Source organism: Hipposideros armiger, unplaced genomic scaffold (genome assembly GCF_001890085.2).
Source record: "Hipposideros armiger isolate ML-2016 unplaced genomic scaffold, ASM189008v1 scaffold_238, whole genome shotgun sequence".
In the NCBI taxonomy this organism is placed as follows: domain Eukaryota; kingdom Metazoa; phylum Chordata; class Mammalia; order Chiroptera; family Hipposideridae; genus Hipposideros; species Hipposideros armiger.
Window position 1 is genome coordinate 2,591,103 of NW_017731588.1, and position 18,996 is coordinate 2,610,098.

The 18,996-nt window shown below is 40.4% G+C and overlaps 2 protein-coding genes across 2 annotated transcripts in view; one reads left to right on the forward strand and one right to left on the reverse strand.

Annotated features, from left to right (window-relative positions):
• Window positions 1-11,099, reverse strand: part of ASIP (agouti signaling protein) — a 107,077-nt gene extending 95,978 nt beyond the window's left edge. Inside the window, exon 1 of the mRNA XM_019655221.1 lies at window positions 9,836-11,099. The gene's annotated coding sequence lies outside the window, so the exon portion shown is untranslated. The remainder of the gene's footprint in view (window positions 1-9,835) is intronic.
• EIF2S2 (eukaryotic translation initiation factor 2 subunit beta) lies at window positions 136-18,609 on the forward strand. Its single transcript, XM_019655212.1, has 9 exons — window positions 136-305; window positions 4,914-5,091; window positions 7,094-7,197; window positions 11,125-11,260; window positions 11,923-12,023; window positions 12,651-12,799; window positions 14,789-14,845; window positions 17,371-17,456; window positions 18,136-18,609. Exons 1-9 carry the CDS (start codon window positions 291-293, stop codon window positions 18,309-18,311), a joined length of 1,002 nt encoding a protein of 333 aa, XP_019510757.1. The 5' UTR covers window positions 136-290; the 3' UTR covers window positions 18,312-18,609.
• Window positions 18,610-18,996: the final 387 nt, after the last annotated feature.

Here is an 18,996-nt window from a genome sequence, read left to right on the forward strand (position 1 = left end):
CCTGTTCTAGAACTACAAGTCCCGGCTTGCCTGACCCCGCGGCGTCGCCGCGTATCTCGCGCCAGACGGAGCGCTCTAGGTCAGCTCCATCATGCGCCTGCGCACTGGCGGGCTCTGCGCAGGCGCAATTCCAACGCTTGGGAGTCGAGGGCGGGGTGTCGTTCCCTTTCGCTGATGCAAGAGCCTAGTGCGGTGGTGGGAGAGGTGTCGGCAAGAGCAGTGCTGTCGCTGGGGCCTGGGGCTGACCCGTCCAACTTCCCGTCTGTGCCGAGTCCACTTGAGCCGCAGCCATGTCCGGGGACGAGGTGAGGGTCTGAACTTGGCGATAAGGCTAGGGACTGAGGTGGGGAGCCGAACTCATCCTACTGTGGGAGACCGGGCCTGCGGCCTAGCGGCCGGCCGCCATGTGGAGTAGCCGGGCCTAGGCGACCTGGAGCGGTAGAGCCGGCGAGGACTGTGGAGCCGCGGGGTTGGCCGCGCTGGGCTCCTTTCTGGGCGGCGGCACTGAGACCAGCGTTTCCGGAATGGGGAGCAAGTTGAGTCGCCCTCTCAGGAGGGGGCTTGAATGCCGGCTAATGCCCCAACTGAAGGAGATTGGGGTTGGCGACCCATGCATTCCTTTCGATTTGACACTGCATTTGTAACTCGCCTCGTTTGGCGCCGGGGGTGCCGAGAGGAGCCTCCCTCGGCTCCGTTGGAGCGCCCTCGTTAAAAACTTTTAGGCTGGCTTGTCCTGGCCGGTATCCGCTCTTGTTCTCATCTCGAGCATTATTTCTTTAAAAGACTAGGGGCTGAGGGAGATAGGACGAGAGGAAAAGATTCTTCAGGCTCAAAGTGTCTAACCTCGGAAAGTTTTAGGGCGGGAGTCCCTGAGCTTTCCTTAACAGCTCACAGCGACGGGAGCGGGAAGCCCGTGCTGCGAAGCTGGCTGGATCTTTTTCTATTGTCGTGCTTGTACCTCAGCAAATTTCCTCAAATCCCATTTGGCCATACTTACCCCAATTCATGTGCAGTCAAACGGCTAAAAATGAAATTTGATTTTAAGTATTGCCAGTACGTACTGATTAACATGGTGGGGGCTACCGCTTACTGGCCAGCTCTGCCCACCTAAAAAAAGCTCTTGAATTTATAATTCACTTAAGTAAACGTTCAAGTGCTTGGCCTATAGGGCCTTGGAGAGAAGGAGGGGGAGAAATTCGAAGATTTCTCCATCATAGTCCCTGAAGGATCCTTAGAATTTTCTCAAGTAGTGGAAAGATCTGATCACAGGGCAAGGGAGTGGTTAAAAAGACAAGTAATTGTGCTCACAGAAAGTAGAATATTCTCCAGTTAGGTTAGAGTTAATTTAATCTCTAGAAATGAAGGTAGTGGCTAGTTCACGGAGAGATTTGAAGACCAAATTAAGGAATTTGGATTTATTCTGGAAGGGACTCCAATCTCTCATTGGATTCCCACAACAACTCTATAAGTATTGTTATACCGATTTTAGGGATGAGAAAACTGAGGCTTAGAGTGTCGTATAATGCCTATGATCAAATAGTAAGTGGCTGGACCAGTAGTAGAATTCCAGATCTATGCAATTTTTCCTTCATCTAGGTGACTAGGAGGCTCTTGCTCTTTTAGGAGAAAAGCTGAGGATCTAAAGGAAGTAGTAGGTAGTTCTTGCTTGCAGGTCATGGTAAAGACATTGATTACTCTGTGCTACTGTATTTTAAAAGTTCCTGAGAGTGGCAGTGTTTTACATTTTGTTTACCTATTTTCTAAGCTTTTCATAACCAACAACAAATAAAGTACCTTTGTAGTACAAGGTACTGTGGGGTGCTATTCTGTGTGGTTTGTATGGGAAAATACTTAAGTGTTGTAAGGGAGTTAAGAGATCTACTAGTTACTACAGGAGGTAGAAATAGAGCCTTCAACATAGAGATTTGGGGGCCTGGAGGATTCAGTTTGGTAGTGGGATCAGGTTTTGAAGGAAGTAGAATATGAATGCATTACTGAAGGGCGAATAGGATTTTGTCAAGCAGAGATGGCAGAACCAGCATTCTAGCAGAGACCTTTTGAAAGCCAATAAAGTATTAAGCAACTTGGCACTTTTTAGGTCTGCCATCCAACTTCATTTTTTATAGACAGGAAATTAGGACCCAGGGAGGTTAACTTGCTCAATATCACAAAGGAAGTTAGTGTGTCTAGAACCCTGCCTTTGGCTTCCACTCTGGAGGTTATGTGAAGGTTCTGGTTCCTCCATTATTGTTGACTAGATAAGTATTAGGCTAATTCTTAATTCCTGACTACACACTTGTAAGGATCAAGTGAAAATCTGTACATGGAAATGATTAAACTGCACACATTTCTTTTTAAACCTGGTAATTAAGCCAACACTCACCAAAACATAATCTCTTTGAATTTAGTGGAACCAAGACCTTTCAAAAGCACTATCCTAGAAATATGGGTGCCACCCAGTAAGGAAAAAATTTCTAATCTGCAAGCATTCATTATTTTTCAGACCATTTTTTTAAAGTGATGTCAATAGTCAAAATTATTGCTTATTACTAGGCCCCATTCACAAGGTGTCAGAATATCGGGTTTTCACACAACACTAAGTAAGGTGTTTTACAAAAGAAGCTTTAAACTAAAAAAGAAGTTTCTGATTAAAAATAGAATATGTCGTACGAAGTTTACAAAACAAGAATACAAAGAGATGTCACCCAAAGATGATGACACTTGGCATTTGTTCCGTTCACCTTGCTTCTCTGGGTTCTTTTGTAACCCACCTGGTGTGATGTGTCCATAAAGTTATCATCTTGGGTAAGGCATGATGGATGGGAGTAGGCTTCCAAAATGATGAAGCACTTCAGACTATTGTCTGGGTAATTTTTGCTGGTATCCCTTTTTCTCACCTCCAACCCAACCCACAGTGGGAAGTTGGAAATGAAAAACTGCTTTTGAAGGCTTTGTTAAAGATTTTTAAAAAAAAATAGTTCAAGAGAGTCTGGTTTATCCATAAAAACCTGTCAGCAACTTTTTGCTTCTCAAATCCAAACTAACTAGTTTCATAAACAAGACATTTAGAATGTGATAATTTGTTGTCATATGTGAACGTCTTAAAAAAACATTTTTTAGGTCAAGACTGATATGGCCTTGTGAGGGAGAGGGCACTGCTTTGGGATCCCTGGTTTCCTTATTTTTAACTTGATGGGTGGTGTGAATAAAATGAGGCAATGAATATATGTCTTAAGTATCCAGAGGAAATAAGAGATGTTAACTATTTCAGTGTATAACTCCTGCATGTTTAATACCTGTTAGATGGCTACAACCAAACTTACCCTATAGAACTAAATATGATTTTTTTCTGAAGACAATGTTGTCCTTCTGATTTCAGAATCCCTCCCATCTTTGATCTGTCTTGCTGAATAATAGTTAATAATAGTTAAAAGATAATATTCCAGGGCTCTTGATACTTGGGAAAATGCAATAAATGAATTGTAAGCCCTGCCAGACAACCAAATTTATAGTGCCAAATTTTCGTATCGCAGGAATGCCCTGGAACAGATCCATGTGGGGTGATGTATGTCTCAGTAGGTCAGTAGTGGGGAACTCCTTCCTCCTGACTCTTCTCTTTAAGTTTGCCAAATTATGTTCTTCAGACTGACTGCATTTTTAGAATTATTCATTTATGCAGTTAGATCCTTATTAAGAGAGGAGAGGATAACTTTGAAATGAGGCTGTATCAATTTCCAGAGTGTCTTGCAGTTCCTTCTTTGAGTGATGATGATAACTGCCCTGCCTTATTACAGACCATAGTTTGGTTTCAGTGTATCTCAGTTTCCTTAATGTACTTGGGACATAAAAGAAATTTAAGCTAATTAGAATCAATTTGGGGAATTTGTTTTGAGAGTTTCATGATAGGTAATGGATATTAGGTCACCCTGAGATGATGAAATTTCACTGATAGGAATTGAGATATACCATGCTTTGTGAATTGTAAAGCATTACATAAATTATGATAGTAATTGAATTCCATCAGTTGGGCTCCAGACCTTTTCTCTTAAACACTTCAATACATTGTCACAACAGATCATTGGGTAAAATGCTGGATTTAAACATGGTAGAATTTGGACCAAGACTGGTAAGAGGCTTAGAGAAAAATACTTGGGATTTGAATCCAATTCTGTTTGACTTCAAAGACCTCACTCTTTACATATATGTTGTTTAAACTATTATGTCTAAAATAACTTTATCTGTATCTTTTTCTAAGATAATCTACAAGAACTTATAAATTAGTTTTTCACTTATTCTCTCTCTAGTGGACATTAGATAAAAATAACTTAAGAAAGCTTTTAATGTTCCAGAAAGCAGAGTAAAAGATTGTATAGAAGTTTCTCTTACTCAGATAGAGATTTGCTATATGAAGGGTTGCTGATGGATTTCCTTAAAGGAATATCTGAATATCCAGATTAAAAAAAAAATTATTAGGTCCAGTCTTCTGGTGTAGCAACCCCAGGTTGCCAACCTTAAATAAAACATGTACGAGTATAACCTGCCTAGGTATTGGTTTTCTCATCCATAAAAGTAAGGGATGATGTAGCATAAGTTGTTGCTAAGGTCCCTTCCCTAAATTCCATGATTTATTCATCATTTGCTCATTGAACTAAAAGTGAAGTTGCTGTATCTTGTGATAATTTACAAATTGAAAGGCAGGTATACGTGTTGAAGGATCACCTCCCCCGCCACCCCTACTCCCCCACCCCCTACCATGTTTAATAGTATAAGGAAGGTTGGATGGACTTTTTTTTTTTTATCCTTTTTTGGTACTTCAATGCATCCGATACTCTTTACAAGTTTGCCTTTTGAGGATATTGCATATTTGGAATGTGACCATCATTAAAAACAATCACTTGGTCCCTTTTAAACAGATGATTTTCGATCCTACTATGAGCAAGAAGAAAAAGAAGAAGAAGAAGCCTTTTATGTTAGATGAGGAAGGGGATGCCCAGACAGAAGAAACCCAGCCCTCAGAAACAAAAGAAGTGGAGCCAGAGCCAACTGAGGACAAAGATGTAGAAGCTGATGAAGAGGACAGTAGGAAAAAAGGTGAGCGGTAGATGTGAGAGAGTCGGTTTTCCTGGGAGACGGTTCTTTTCCACTGGTGTTTTGGATTTTGTGCACACAATGACCTCACAGCCTGATAAGCTGTTCCAGTGAAGTTGAGGACATCAGCAGCCTGTGTGCATTGGACCTTGTCAGATTTCTGATAGACTTGTCCCACTGAATCCACAAGTGGCAGAGGTGACAAAACCTTGTCATTCCAGGGCTGGTTTTCTAGTTTAACTTGTCAAGTCTTGTCTCTACTTTTTTTTTGTTGTAAGATTTTATTGGGGAATTGGGGGAGGAGAACAGACACGTTGCTGTCCTTTTGTTCTTCAGTCTAGTTGTGGAGGATGTTGGTTCACTGGCCCAAGTTGGTATTGTGATCATTGCGCTCTTCCCGGCTGAGGCAGATTGGTCACTGGCCCACAGCAGCTCTCGCCGGCTGCCGGCCGCTCATGGCAGCCCACTGCAGCCCCACTCCAGCCTACGCCATTGCCAGCGACTCACGGCAGCCCAGTTCCAGGTCGAGCTGTTTGTTGCTCACCATCTTAGCTGTAGAAGGTGCAGCGTCACCCACGTGGGATCCGAACCAGCGGCCCTGCTGCTCAGATTTCGCGTCCTGAGCCAAGTTTTAACCAATGAGCCACTTGGCTGGTCCTCATCTCCACTTTTAATGGTGGTGGTAGAAATAGGACTAAGGTAGTTTGTGTCTTAGCAAATATGAAAATGTGTAGAAGAGATTAAAATTACAATGTAAAATGTTTTGGTTTAGACATCAGCATTAGTTATTCACTCTTGTGCTCTAACATAGATACCATTTCACTATTAAAAACAAATGATTCAGTAAATATAATGTCTGTTTATGATTCAGTAAAAAATATAAGACTCTGCTGGGAATAGAGAGAACTGGAATTCATTGACCATCTACCATGTGCTAAGCATCTTATATGTTTAAAAACAAACTTGGAAAGTAAATCATTCTTGAAATGAAACAAAATGAATTTGTAAATAGCTCCTTGAAAAACTTTGTATTAGAGGGATCCCAAAATATTCCTGGTATACAACAAGAAAGAACAAATGGAAAACTTATGGAACAGAACTCATTACTCACTAATAGTGGACAAAATTTCATTTTATCTATATTGTAGCCTTATTTAATTAATATGAAATACTTTATAAGGCCTTTTGTTGATTGATTCAATAGTATGTTGAGCTAGATCCTAGAATTTAGGTGGAAAAATCATAGTATCTAGTAGGGAGATAGATAAGCAAGCCGGTAAGTACCTCTGTTGGGGTAACAGGAGGTACTGTTGAAGCACCAATTAGGGGAAAGGGGGAATAGGCTCAGAGAAAGTTTCCTATAAAATGAAGGTAAGTGCTGTGTGGGAGGGCCCAGCAGAAGGCTTGGAGGTGAGAGACTATATTCTACACTCAGAAGTGAAGTAGTTCAGTTGGGCTGGAACCAGGGATTAAGGTGTGGGACATGAGATGGTGGATAGAAGTAGAGCGATAAAGCTGCAGAGCCTTGGAAATTGTGTTAGAACCCTGACTTTGTGTTGGGAATAATGAGGCATGATATAGTCAGATTACTAAATAAAAATTCTTTTTTATTTATTTTTTATTTTTTATTTTAGCTGAGCCATCCTGCCACCTGTTGGCTCAGCGGCTGCTCAGCTCAGGCCAGCACTCGAACCGCTGTTGCTCAGAGCTCAAACTCTTGAGCGAGCTCTTAACCAACTGAGCCACTTGGCCGGCCCCTAAATAAATATTCTTAACATGGTCCCCTAACCAGATTTTTCCTACAAAGTTTTGAGTTGATCTACCATTATGTTTCTCAGAACCATAACCTTTGTGGTTATGGAACCCACTGTACTAATTAATACCTGATCTCTCTATTCTGGTGACTTGATTAATAAATAGCTGAAATGTTGGTTTAACTCATAATTTGATGCTTTGCCTTCTGTTATTTGTTAATAGTTGAATCTCAATTATCTTGTCTTTTTAGATGCTTCTGACGATCTAGATGACTTGAACTTCTTTAATCAAAAGAAAAAGAAGAAAAAAACAAAAAAGATATTTGATATTGATGAAGCTGAAGAAGGTGTAAAGGTAGTATTGCTTTCTTATTGAAGGTAAAATTTGACCTCTTGAAAGGTTGCTAACTGGCTGTTTTCTCCCTCTTTGTCATCTCTTACTAGCTTTGCCTTTGTTAAGTACTTAATCACAACTGTTAAGGTCATTTTTGGGGCATTGTGTCTGACTAGGTATTTTAAAGGAATTCATGGTTCAAAGGAATATAAGTTAGGTTTTATACATCGTATTGTGTGCGTTTAAAATTATTACAAAATGCCCCTTTTCATTAACTACTGAGATTTACTGAGGAGGAGATATTTCTGTAAGTGAGAAATCTTGTGAAGCACATACAGTAAAACTTTGGATTGCGAGTAACTTGGTTGCAAGTGTTGCACAAGACGAGCAAACATTTCTAATACATTTTAACGTGGTAAATGAGCAATGTCTTGCAATACGAGTAGTTTGTTTCCGAACGAATTATGCTCGCAAACCAAGGTATTACTGTATTCTCATGGTTTCTTCTGTTAAACTTTTGGTAGCATGTTGAAGATACACAAATTTATGTGCACCTATGAGCAGCAAAGAATGACCCCCAGCCTGTGGTGGTTGGTGACTGATGATCTTATGGCCTATAGGAGACAGCATTCAGGCTAGTTTTATGGAGTTCTCTGATTTTGTGGGTTGTCATATTATTGAATTGATTTCCAATACAAATATCTTAAAATTGAACGATTAGAGAGATGGGTGGGTAGGTAGGTGAATAGGAGAATGGATGTAGGAAGGAGCTGTAAGTCTGTTCTACCCTTACTTAGAGCTTCCATTTTAAAGACACTGTTTATGACTTGGGCAGAATTCAACATCTGTTTATAAAACCCAGGATAATAACAATTTTATGTATAAACAGAGAAAGCGCAAGAGTTGAGAACACACAGATGCACTGTGTTCCATTTTGTGTCTTCTATCCCAGTTTTTCTTTGATAAATAGTTTTATTTGCTCAAACTCAAGTAAACAAGGTGTATCCCACATGTAGCAGGAAATGTATACAATAAGTCATTGAATTTGGGAAACAAATGTCACAATTTTGATGATTTGGTTAATTCAGCAAATATGTATTGGTGATTACAGTGAGTCAGGCATTGTGTGCTGATTGCTAAGGTACTAAAATGAATAAGATATTTTTCCTGTTTTCAGAGGTTATTTTAGTTAAGGGATAATTTAGAGTCCTTTAGAACAGGATGATTTTACCTGGATTTCTCTTATTTTCTTCCTGTTTGGGGATTCTCTTCTCTTCTTACTATTGCAGGGAAATTGAGAAGGAGAAACGTTTAAATTTTACTGAACACTGAGGTTTAAATATCCTGAGTAACAAAGTGACACATCAGAGATATGCCACAGAAAGTCTTGGTTAACAGGGCTTTTTGGTTGATTCCTCTAGCAGCTTTTGTCCTGAAGAGTCACTTATAAGCTCTACTCTTATTAAGTACTTGGATACTTTTTTCTCTGCTCTTGAAGTCATAACGTAAGATGTTTTTACAGATATCCTTATCAGGCAAGGCATGGATGTTAACTCGAAGCTGAAGTGTTTCTGTTTTTTTTAAAGATTTTTTTTTTTTTTAATTGAGGAATTGGGTGGATGGGAACACTGCTGGGGAATTGGGGGAAGGGGAACAGACAAATTGCTGTCCCTTTGTTCTTTAGTATAGTCGAGGAGGACGCCGCCCCACCGGCCCAAGTTGGCACCATCACTGCGCTCCTCCCGGGCGAGGCAGATCAGTCGCCGGCTTCTGGACGGCCGCTCATGCTGGCCGCTGGCTACACTCGGTAGCCCATGGCAGTCCACTGCAGCAGGGATTGCAGCCTACGCCGTCGCCGGCGACCCACGGCAGCCCAGCTCCAGGTTGAGCTGTTGTTCAGCATCTCAGCTGTAGAGGGCAGTGTCACTGGCCCTCATATGTGGGATCCAAACCAGGGCCCCCTGGCATCGCGCCACTCGGCCGGCCCCAAAGCTGAAGTGTTTTTAAGATCTTGGGTTATTCTCCCATCTGAATTTTCAAACCATCACCGGGGTTTTGACAAATCTTAAAAAATACCTTGTGCTTGTCTCTGCCTTTCACTGGGTCTTAGCCTCAGTTTGGAAGTAGATCTTACTAGGATAAAATAAATAATAGTATAGGATGAGAATCTGGCTGGTGTGTGCTAATTTATATTCGGCATATCTGAGTTTCTCATTTATTGACTGTCATCCTTGAGACTAGGTTAATACCTAGTTTTTTGTTTGCATGTTATGCAGCTAATAGGCATGGGCTGATGGGTCTTTGATGGCCAAATGTGGACACGAAGACTACACAGCTGGATTTGGGATCTAAAAGCTGTGCTTTGTTTACTCCCGCTATTCCAACTTTTCTGATAAGATTTCTGAAATTTCTATAGCCATTGTCGGACTAGTTCAGGATGTAGGCACACAAAAGTAGATATTGATAGATAATGCTGACAGCATATTTCAGGGTAGGGAGCTGGGTAAGCTGATGAAAGGAGGGAGAAATTAGAAGGCTAGAGACTGAGACGCGCCCTTTCTGCTCTTCTGGGGTTGAGGGGTTATGACTCATTTCTGGGCTGTGATATGCCCTGTTTGCATCCATGACTATAGCAGCTAATCTTGGGATCAGCCTTTACCTTGTCTCCATCCATTCATCACATGATCCTAAGTCTCCATGGGTCCTGCCTTTTCCCTTTTTCATGATGGCATCTATTGACGTGATGCTTCGCAGTCTGGTGCCAGGTTGACTGTGGTATAATAAAAAATAAATATTTAGTCTTTGTGTCTGTCCTGGCATACAGCTCCTAAAACCTGTGGAATCTCTGGAGTGATAAAAGCGTCTTTTTGAGATGACTGATGGCTGGGAGTTCCTGAGTAGCTTCAGCACAGGGGCTGGTGGTCAGAAAGATCAAGCCATGATTAGAGGATTTGAATTTTCATATACACCCCCATACCCCACCCCCAAGGGAAAGGGTTGGAGATAGAGTTCAATCACCAGTGGCCAATGATTTAATCAATCATGCCTGCATGATGAAGCCTCCATAAAATACCCTAAATGGTAGGGTTTGGAGAGCTTCAGGGCTGGTGAACAAATCAGGGTGCTGGGAAAGCAGTGTATCTGAAGAGGGCGTGGAAGCTCTGTACCTGCCCTCCTTTCCCCCTTTCCATGCTCTGTGCATCTCTTCCATTTGGCTGTTCTGCATCGCATCCTTTATAATAAACTGGTAATAGTTAAGTACTTTCCTGAGTTCTGAGTCATTCTAGCAAATTATTGAACCTTGTGGGGAGGGTGTTGTGGGAATCTCTGAGTCTGTAGCCAAGTCAGACATAAGTGTGGGTAAGCTGGGGACCCTATACATTTGACTGGCCTCTGAAGTGAGGACAGTCTTGTGGGACTGAGCCCTTAAACCTGTGGAGTTTGTCACTGATTACACTAATATCAGAATTGAATTGACTTGTACTTCACCTAGTTAGTGTCAGAGAGTTGACTTGATGTGGAAAAACACCATGTATTTGGTGTCAGGAGGAAAAAACCCTCCTACTGACTGCATCAGAATACTTAGAAACTTCTTTAAAATACTGCTGACCCCTGTTCCTGCTAAAGATTGACAATCAGAAGATCTGAGAATCTTTTAAAGGTTTCCCTGGTGATTCTGCCAGTGGCCTGGTTTGGAAACATGGACAATAATGTTATGATTTCAAGGCTGATGGACAAAAGAAAGGAAACAAGATACCACAAAACTGTCTCGAAGAATTTCCAGTTTAAATGACAGAGCCATTTGGACTTACCTGTGACATTTCTTATATGTAACTTCAGTTTTGAATATTTAAATTTTTTTTCCTTTAAAAGGATATCAGGCCATGTCATTTAAAAAGAATGGTCCTAGTATCAAAATGTTGATACTCTTTTATCTTAATTTCTTAGGATCTTAAGATTGAAAGTGATGTTCAAGAACCAGCTGAACCAGAGGATGACCTTGACATTATGCTTGGCAATAAAAAGAAGAAAAAGAAGAATGTCAAGTTCCCAGATGAGGATGAAATTCTAGAGAAAGATGAAGGTAATATTGGAGGCTCAGCAGCTTGTTTTTAGGTTACTCAAGGCTTTGGCCTAGGCCTTTGATAGGCGGGCTCCTTTTCTATTTTTTCTTGCGCCTTATTTCCAGTGCCTGATAATGGAAGCTAAAAGGAGCTAGTATCTAACTTAATAACAGTAAAGATTTCATGGGGAAAGAGTTTGGCAATTGTGATTTCATTAAATCATACAGATTCGGCGATTGGGAAAATTACTGTAACTGAATTTTAAATAATGTTAAAGTTTTTTTAAATACTTTGTTAAAAGTGCTGTTTTATTAGTTTTTAAGCACTATAGTTTCTTTAAAAAAACTTTACTATAGTCAGCAGATGGAATTTTATGGATGTGGATGTTTCTTAAGTGCTTCAGAGCAGTTAAGATGTTTTTCCCTCTAATTATCCCAGTGCATTATTTTATCTTGTGTTTGTTAAATCAAGTGTGTGTGTGTCACCACAAATTCCTAAAGAGGTCTCTGTTAAAGGGTTGTTTATGAAAATCGTATCATCAGAGGTTGTTCGTGAACCTTGATGCCTTATGCTTGGGGTTGTTGCGAATGCAGTTCTGGGAGGGAAGACAAATGTCTTTGAAGCTTTCACTTCTCTAGATCTGCCTCTACCCCTCATTCTTACAGTCTTTGTTAATCTGTAGCTTTAGAAGATGAAGACAGCAAAAAAGATGATGGTATCTCATTCAGTAACCAGACAGGCCCTGCTTGGGCAGGCTCAGAAAGAGACTACACGTATGAGGAGGTAAGACAAATTCTGTTATGGGGGGCTGAGCTGTTCACTAGAACCCCCCAAAACAAGGTAAATACAAATGTTTCCTGAATTGGAAGGGCCATTAAACTACAGATTGATAGTGAAGCAGCCCAAGACGTCACACAGCCAGTACGTGGTATTGCCTGATGCCCACATATGGGGTAGCATGCACAGAGTGGCAGTCACAGTACTCACTGTTCCTATCTGAATCTGTGAACTTTTAAGGACATGGAGCCCCCCGGAATAGGGGTAGGGGCGGCAGTGGGAAGAATTGGCTGATTCAGGGCCACGATAGTCTGGAGTTTGCTTGTTTGGGCTTTCCTGAATCTTATTTTTCATTGTCTCATATACTTTCCCATAGAAGCAGCAGATTTAGTAGGGGCTCATTCATTCATTTAATTTTTCACAAGGAATTGCTGAGCTTCCATAATGGACCAGATCCTCGTTGAGAATTGAGTCCTGCTCACAAGGAGCTCCCAGAACACATAGTGATATGGGTGTATAGTTAGTAAAAAGCGAAGTTTGCTCTGCTTAAAGGTAAAGCAAAGTGACTCAAATGGGAACTTTATACTCCTGCTATTAATAAGAATGTACATGAATGCCACTTTATCTCTGTAGCTACTGAATCGAGTGTTCAACATCATGAGGGAAAAGAATCCAGATATGGTTGCTGGAGAGAAAAGGAAATTTGTCATGAAACCTCCACAGGTCGTCCGAGTAGGAACCAAGAAAACGTCTTTTGTCAACTTTACAGATATCTGTAAACTGTAAGTTGGTTAATGGACAGATTTCATCCCAAATATGAGATTCTCAGTGGAGTTTATGTTAAAGGTCCTTATTGTGGACTTGATTGCAAGTAGAAAGAGAATGCACAACTGTCAGGATTGGGTTGAGGGAGCTCACCGTTCAAGTCCATCAGTTCTTTCGACTCATAGGTCTCAGGACTTGTTTTATCAAGCATCTGGAGGTGAGAGAAGCTAACTCATGCTGATGCATGAGAATATATCCTCACCAGATAGAATAAAGAGTGCGGAGGCTGATTGCAAGCCGCAGAGCAAGAGCCTGGGGAGCCCAGGAAGGTGGAAAAACTCATCAGGCTGGGGTGGGCCTGCCAAGCAAAGTGCAAACGGTGAGCTCCAGCAAAGCAGCTAAATTTGGTGTGCCTCTTCCTTGGATGGTCATTGCCAAGACACAGTCGAAGAGATTTCAGCTTTCTTAATTACCATCACATGCCATGCCTGCCTGTCTCACCCCCCAGGTCACTGCCTGGGCCTGGCTCTTCTCAGCTCCTCAGCTATACCTTTTCTGGCAGGTTCCTTAGGGCCACTGACCTTATCTACTGTTCTTCAGTTTCCTAAGTGATACATACTTGTTGCAGATAAAAGAGAAAACAATGGTAAACAAAAAAAGAAGAAATAATCACTAAAAATGCCACCAGCCAGAGATATGCCACTTATTTTCATTGCTTATAGGCATTACTTAAAAGGTTTTAGACTTTTTGCTGATGACAATAGTATATGATTATAGAAAAATTAGAAAATACAGACATGCTAAAGAAAATGAAAACTCATCTATGAGTTCACCATTAAGAGATAGGTAATCATAGTTTATAATGTTTAGCTAGTTTTATGCATAGTAATATTTTAAAATAAGGTTTTTAACCTGTTTTTCTATTAATATACTATGGAACGTTTACTTGTCATTAAATTATGTTTACAGTAGCTACACAACATATTCTAGCAGTTTTTTAGTTACACATGGTTGGTGGTTTCCAGGGTTTTATTATCAGAGGCAAAGCTTCAGGGCACATCCTTATACATGTATCTTGGCAGTAACTCAGAGCCTTAGGGCAAAAATTACCAAAGTGGAATTGCTGAGTCCAAAGGAATGGATATTTTTATGCCAAACATTGGCAAATTGCTTTCCAGCAAACTTGTACCAGTTTATACTTCCACTAGCAATGTAGGAGCTTACTTGTTTCATTATCTTTTCACCAACCTTCACTCATTACGTTTTGGGGAAAAAAATAACTGTCTTTAAAATTGTAATAGTATCTGGTTATTGGAACAAGTTTAAACAATGCCAAGTAAGTACAGTTAAGTTAAAAAGTGAATAGCTTTGCTCTGTATTTGCTTTTTCCATTTATGTGTGTGTTTTTATGGAGACCTATCATGTTCTAAAAGCAGGATAGAATAGATGTACCATAATTTATTAACCACTCCCCAGTTTGTGAATATTTAAGCTCTTTTCAACTTTCCTGCTGTTATGCTGCCTTGAAATACTTCTCTGTATGTTCACTTTTTTTTTTAATGAAAAATTTCCAATAGGAAATATATAGGAATTAGCATCACCAACACCCAAGTATCATTGCTTAGGTTTGGTGTATTTTGACCTTTTGACACATTTTGCTTCAGATCTTTAAAAAGAGCGTTTTACAGTTAAAATTAAAGCCATTTTTGTATCTCTCTCACCTTCCTTCCCAGAAAAAGATGTTATCCTCTAAAGTTGTTTACCTTTCCTGTCCATGTTACTCACATGTATGTCTTTATAAATAACATGTAATATTGTTTTATGGGCTTTAAAATGTAAACAAATTGTATAATATATATCTTTATTTCAGAGTTTGATGTACTGTGCACTAAAATTCACCTAATAACTGAGTAATCACAGATTACAACAGTAAACAGGATGGTTTTTTAGAAGTTTGGTTAGATTTTCATGCAAGATAAGGTTTATATATTCCACTTTCTTTTTAGATTACATCGTCAGCCCAAACATCTCCTCGCATTTTTATTGGCTGAATTGGGTACAAGGTAAGAAACTATATTTACATTTATATAGTTATATACAGTATTACTAGACATTTCATAACTTCTCTCAACTTGAAAAGGATATATAACACTTAGAAAAAAAAATCCACCTGATTATCAGAAGAACTTTGGGCCAGTGCAAGAGGAAAAGCAGCTCATCTCTGTGGGAGAGCTTGGCTGCGTGGGAATAGGGAACAGAATTAACTGGCTCCTAAAATGAGTACCGTGGCACTGCTGTATTTTGAGTTTCCTGTCATTAATTGGAATTCTTGGGTCTTTTATGGAGTAAATATTAGATTTCAGAGGAAGCCATTTTCTTAGGTCAGAAATTATTTCCTAAATTGTTAATAGGCTGTTGATGAAATACAGCTTATAAATTGCTGAATGGCACAGAAACACTGAAAGAGGGATCCATAATTAGTTACTTCGCTGTTTCAGGGCAGTGAGCCAGTCCATCCCCATTCAGGAAGGCCAGGATCCCGTGGAGTTTTGACTAGACGTGGTAGGAAGCCAAGTGTCCCTTTAAAAATAAGTAATGTACTCAGTTTATAATAATGACCAACACATATTGAGCACCCGTTGTGTGCCACGCACTGTGCCCTGCACTTCTTTGGGTACCATCTCAGTCTTTACAACAGCACTACGAACTGTTAGTAGAAATTAATATTACCCATCTTAAAGATTTGAAAACAGGTTCAGTGAAGGAAGTTGTAGTTGGTCACATAGCTAGTTAGTGGCACAGTCAATATGCAAAGTCAGGTCTACCTGTCTCAGGAGCTTGAGCTTTTAAAAGGCTTAATCCTGTGCCTCGCTGGTAGTACAGAGATAACTAAGGTATCCTGTTCTTCCTACGCTTGAAACTCAGTTTGTAGAGATTGACTACAGTTGCTGTGGAGCTGAGTGATTCAATTGACCAGTGGTAGATATGTAGGCTCTGTTGTAGAATTGTGTTTTAAATGTAAATTTGTTACAATCATTGTTTATTTTTAACTTGCACAAATTAATTATTAAATTAATTAATAAAAAGCCAGCAGTGTTTTTCCTACTTCTCAGAATAATTCAGTTTTTGTAGAGATAGGGTGAATATAAGAAGTTGTGACCAGTAAACTTAAAGTCAGTGGGCTAAATAGAGGGTTGTTGAGAAAATTCAATTTATTTTGACAGTGAATGAAAAAAATTGCTACATCAAGCATTGGAATAACCATAATCTGGAGATTTAGGGTTAAAGACCATGGACGCTGATAATAAACCCTTATAGTTAAGAGAGAATTATAGGAGAGGTTCTTACAAATCAGTTTTATAGTAAGATACAGAACAAATATAAATTTAATGCTACCTGGCTGAATTTTGTTGTTTCACTTTGTGATTTGTAATTTTCTACAAATAAAGTGTAGCCCAGAACTTTTATTTCTTTTTAAAAAGTTTCTCTTTAAGCACAATTGACACCATGTTGCCTGTGATTTCAACTGTACTTGGTGGGGTGGGGTGGGGTAGGGTGGGTGGTGATTAACAGTTTTATAAGAGCTACATTTCACACATTTAAATGTACAATTCAGTGATTTTTAATGTTCACATTAATTGAACAACTATCACCACAATTTTAAAAGTTTCAACTATATATAACTGAATCAGAATATTTGGTGCTTAGAATTTTTAAAGGTATCTGTACTCCTTTTTTATTTTTATATTTATAGCTCCCCTCACTACTTTGCACATGGTGTACACTGAGTAAAGTTTTTCCTTGTTGGATAAATGGGCCATCACACGCTAGGAATCAGTTTGTTTCAGACTTAAATTCAGTTATAAATCTGATTTGTTGCGGGAGACTTAATTAGCTGAAATTGGATTCAATGTTAGGAAATAATGGGTAGGCCATAAGGTACCAACTACTTAATTAAAAATAAATTTCCATGGGCCGGCTGAGTGGCGCGATGGTTAAGAACTCGCTTGGGATGCCAGAGGGCCCCGGTTCGGATCCCACATATGAGGGCCAGTGACACTGCCCTCTACAGCTAAGATGCTGAACAACAGCTCCACCTGGAGCTGGGCTGCCGTGAGTCGCCGGCGACGGCGTGGGCTGCAGTCCCTGTGGCAGTGGATTGCCATGGGCTACCGTGTGTGGCCAGCAGCCAGCGTGAGCGGCCAGCAGCCGCAGTGAGCGGCCGTCCAGAAGCCGGCGACTGATCTGCCTCGCCAGGGAAGAGCGCAATGATGGTGCCAACTTGGGCCAGTGAAGCAACATCCTCCACAACTAGACTGAAGAACAAAACGACAGCAACTTGTCTGTTCCCCTTTCCCCAATTCCCCAGCACTGTTCCCATCCCCCCAATTCCCCAATAAAAATCTTAAAAAAAATAATAAAAAAAAATAAAAATAAATAAATTTCCACAACCCAGGTAGTATAGCACTGTTTCTAGAACTTATCCTATGCCATGGAATATATTTTAATTTCATGAAATGTAAAAGTCTTGGAATTTGGTCCCTTACAGGAAAAAACAATAATGAGATATTTTTGTTTTTGTTCACAGTGGTTCTATAGATGGTAATAACCAACTTGTAATCAAAGGAAGATTCCAACAGAAACAGATAGAAAATGTTTTGAGAAGATATATCAGTAAGTATAATTTTAGCACATCACTGAAATGTTCTTATCAGCTGTATTATTTTGGGGAGAGCCATTGGTTTGTAATGGAGTTGCAAAGGCTGGCCTTAAAAGATGAGGGAAAATGACAGTGATGGGGAGGCGGGGCAGGGAGGGGGCCCTTGGCAGATGATTAGGGGAATGGGAAGAGGGGTTTGGATTTCCTAAGAAGGTCCAGCTAATTAAGGCTGCTGGTTGGTTCTAGGCTGAAGGCCAAGCAAGTCGTAGAAATATGTCTGCATTCAAGTCTGGCCAACTTTTATTTTTATTTATTTATTTTTTCTAATTACTCCCCTAACAATGGGCAGGTCTCTGACCACCTAGGAAAGCTAAGTTCTAAGTGGCTCTCCTGTAGAAGAACCAAGAGTAGGTATCTGGCAGGCATTGCTGCCTCCTTGGACATTTGGAGTCTTTTTTCTTTTGAACCCTTGATTTAGTACCTGAAGCATTAGGTACTAAACACAGCAGACAGCTTGTGTTTCCTTACCCTACAAATATTGTAGTTGAGCTATAAACTTACCAATAAGTTAGCTAAGCTTCCTTGGTCTGGGTGCCAGCCTGGGCTTATGGAGTTCAGTGTATAAGTGTTTCAGAGGGAAGAAACTTCTGGCTCAGTGTAGCCACTAGGTAATTTTTTGTTTCTTTCCTACAGAGGAATACGTCACCTGTCACACGTGCCGATCACCCGACACAATCCTGCAAAAGGACACCCGACTGTATTTCTTACAGTGTGAAACTTGTCATTCTCGATGCTCTGTTGCCAGCATCAAAACCGGCTTCCAGGCTGTCACGGGCAAGCGAGCACAGCTCCGTGCCAAAGCTAACTAATTTGCTAATCACCACTGATTTTGCAAAGTGTGTTGTGGAGATGGCTGGACGGGTTTTCCATCAGAGTGAATATACCATTATATTAAAAACAAGATAGAAAAACTGCCAAGCTCTTTGGCGTGCGGCTGGTCTGAAATCTTTGCAAGATGCCGATGCTCAAGCTGTTGACATACTCATTGCCTACTTTAACAACTGTCAGAGAAACATGATGGGGTAAGGCGGTGCTTTTTTAAAATCGTTCATAGACTTCTGTAAAATGCAAGATAAATTAAAGTTATTATAACAGTGATTCTTTCAATTTGGTTTGTCCTTCAGTTTCTTTTCTATAAAAATTGTGCTTAATGAATTCAGCAAAACAGTTTGTGCCTGGGCTCTGGCGAGGTTTCTGCATCCTTGTCCTGAGAAACTGGACAGTCATGACGGGCTTCAGCGGGGAAGCCATTTTCCTCTCAGCTTCTCTTGAGATACATAAAGTAGACAGCTTCACATTGAGAGGGTGGTTGGAGCATGAAATCTGGGAGGACAGCTTGTTTTCAGTGTCCAGGGACGATTATATATATTTGAATTCTTTACATTACGTGAGGGTTGTTGCTACTACCTCACTGCCAAGTCCTCCAGTTGTCACATGAGGGAATACAAGGTGCTAGGTACCCTCCCTCAATTTTCTCCCTTATTGGCCACTAAG

Excerpts from the sequence above, each read along its gene's own strand:
- EIF2S2 (XM_019655212.1), top strand. Across the intron at positions 11,261-11,922 it reads AATTCTAGAGAAAGATGAAG|CTTTAGAAGATGAAGACAGC; the intron begins GTAATATTGGAG and ends GTTAATCTGTAG. Across the intron at positions 12,800-14,788 it reads TTTACAGATATCTGTAAACT|ATTACATCGTCAGCCCAAAC; the intron begins GTAAGTTGGTTA and ends CTTTCTTTTTAG.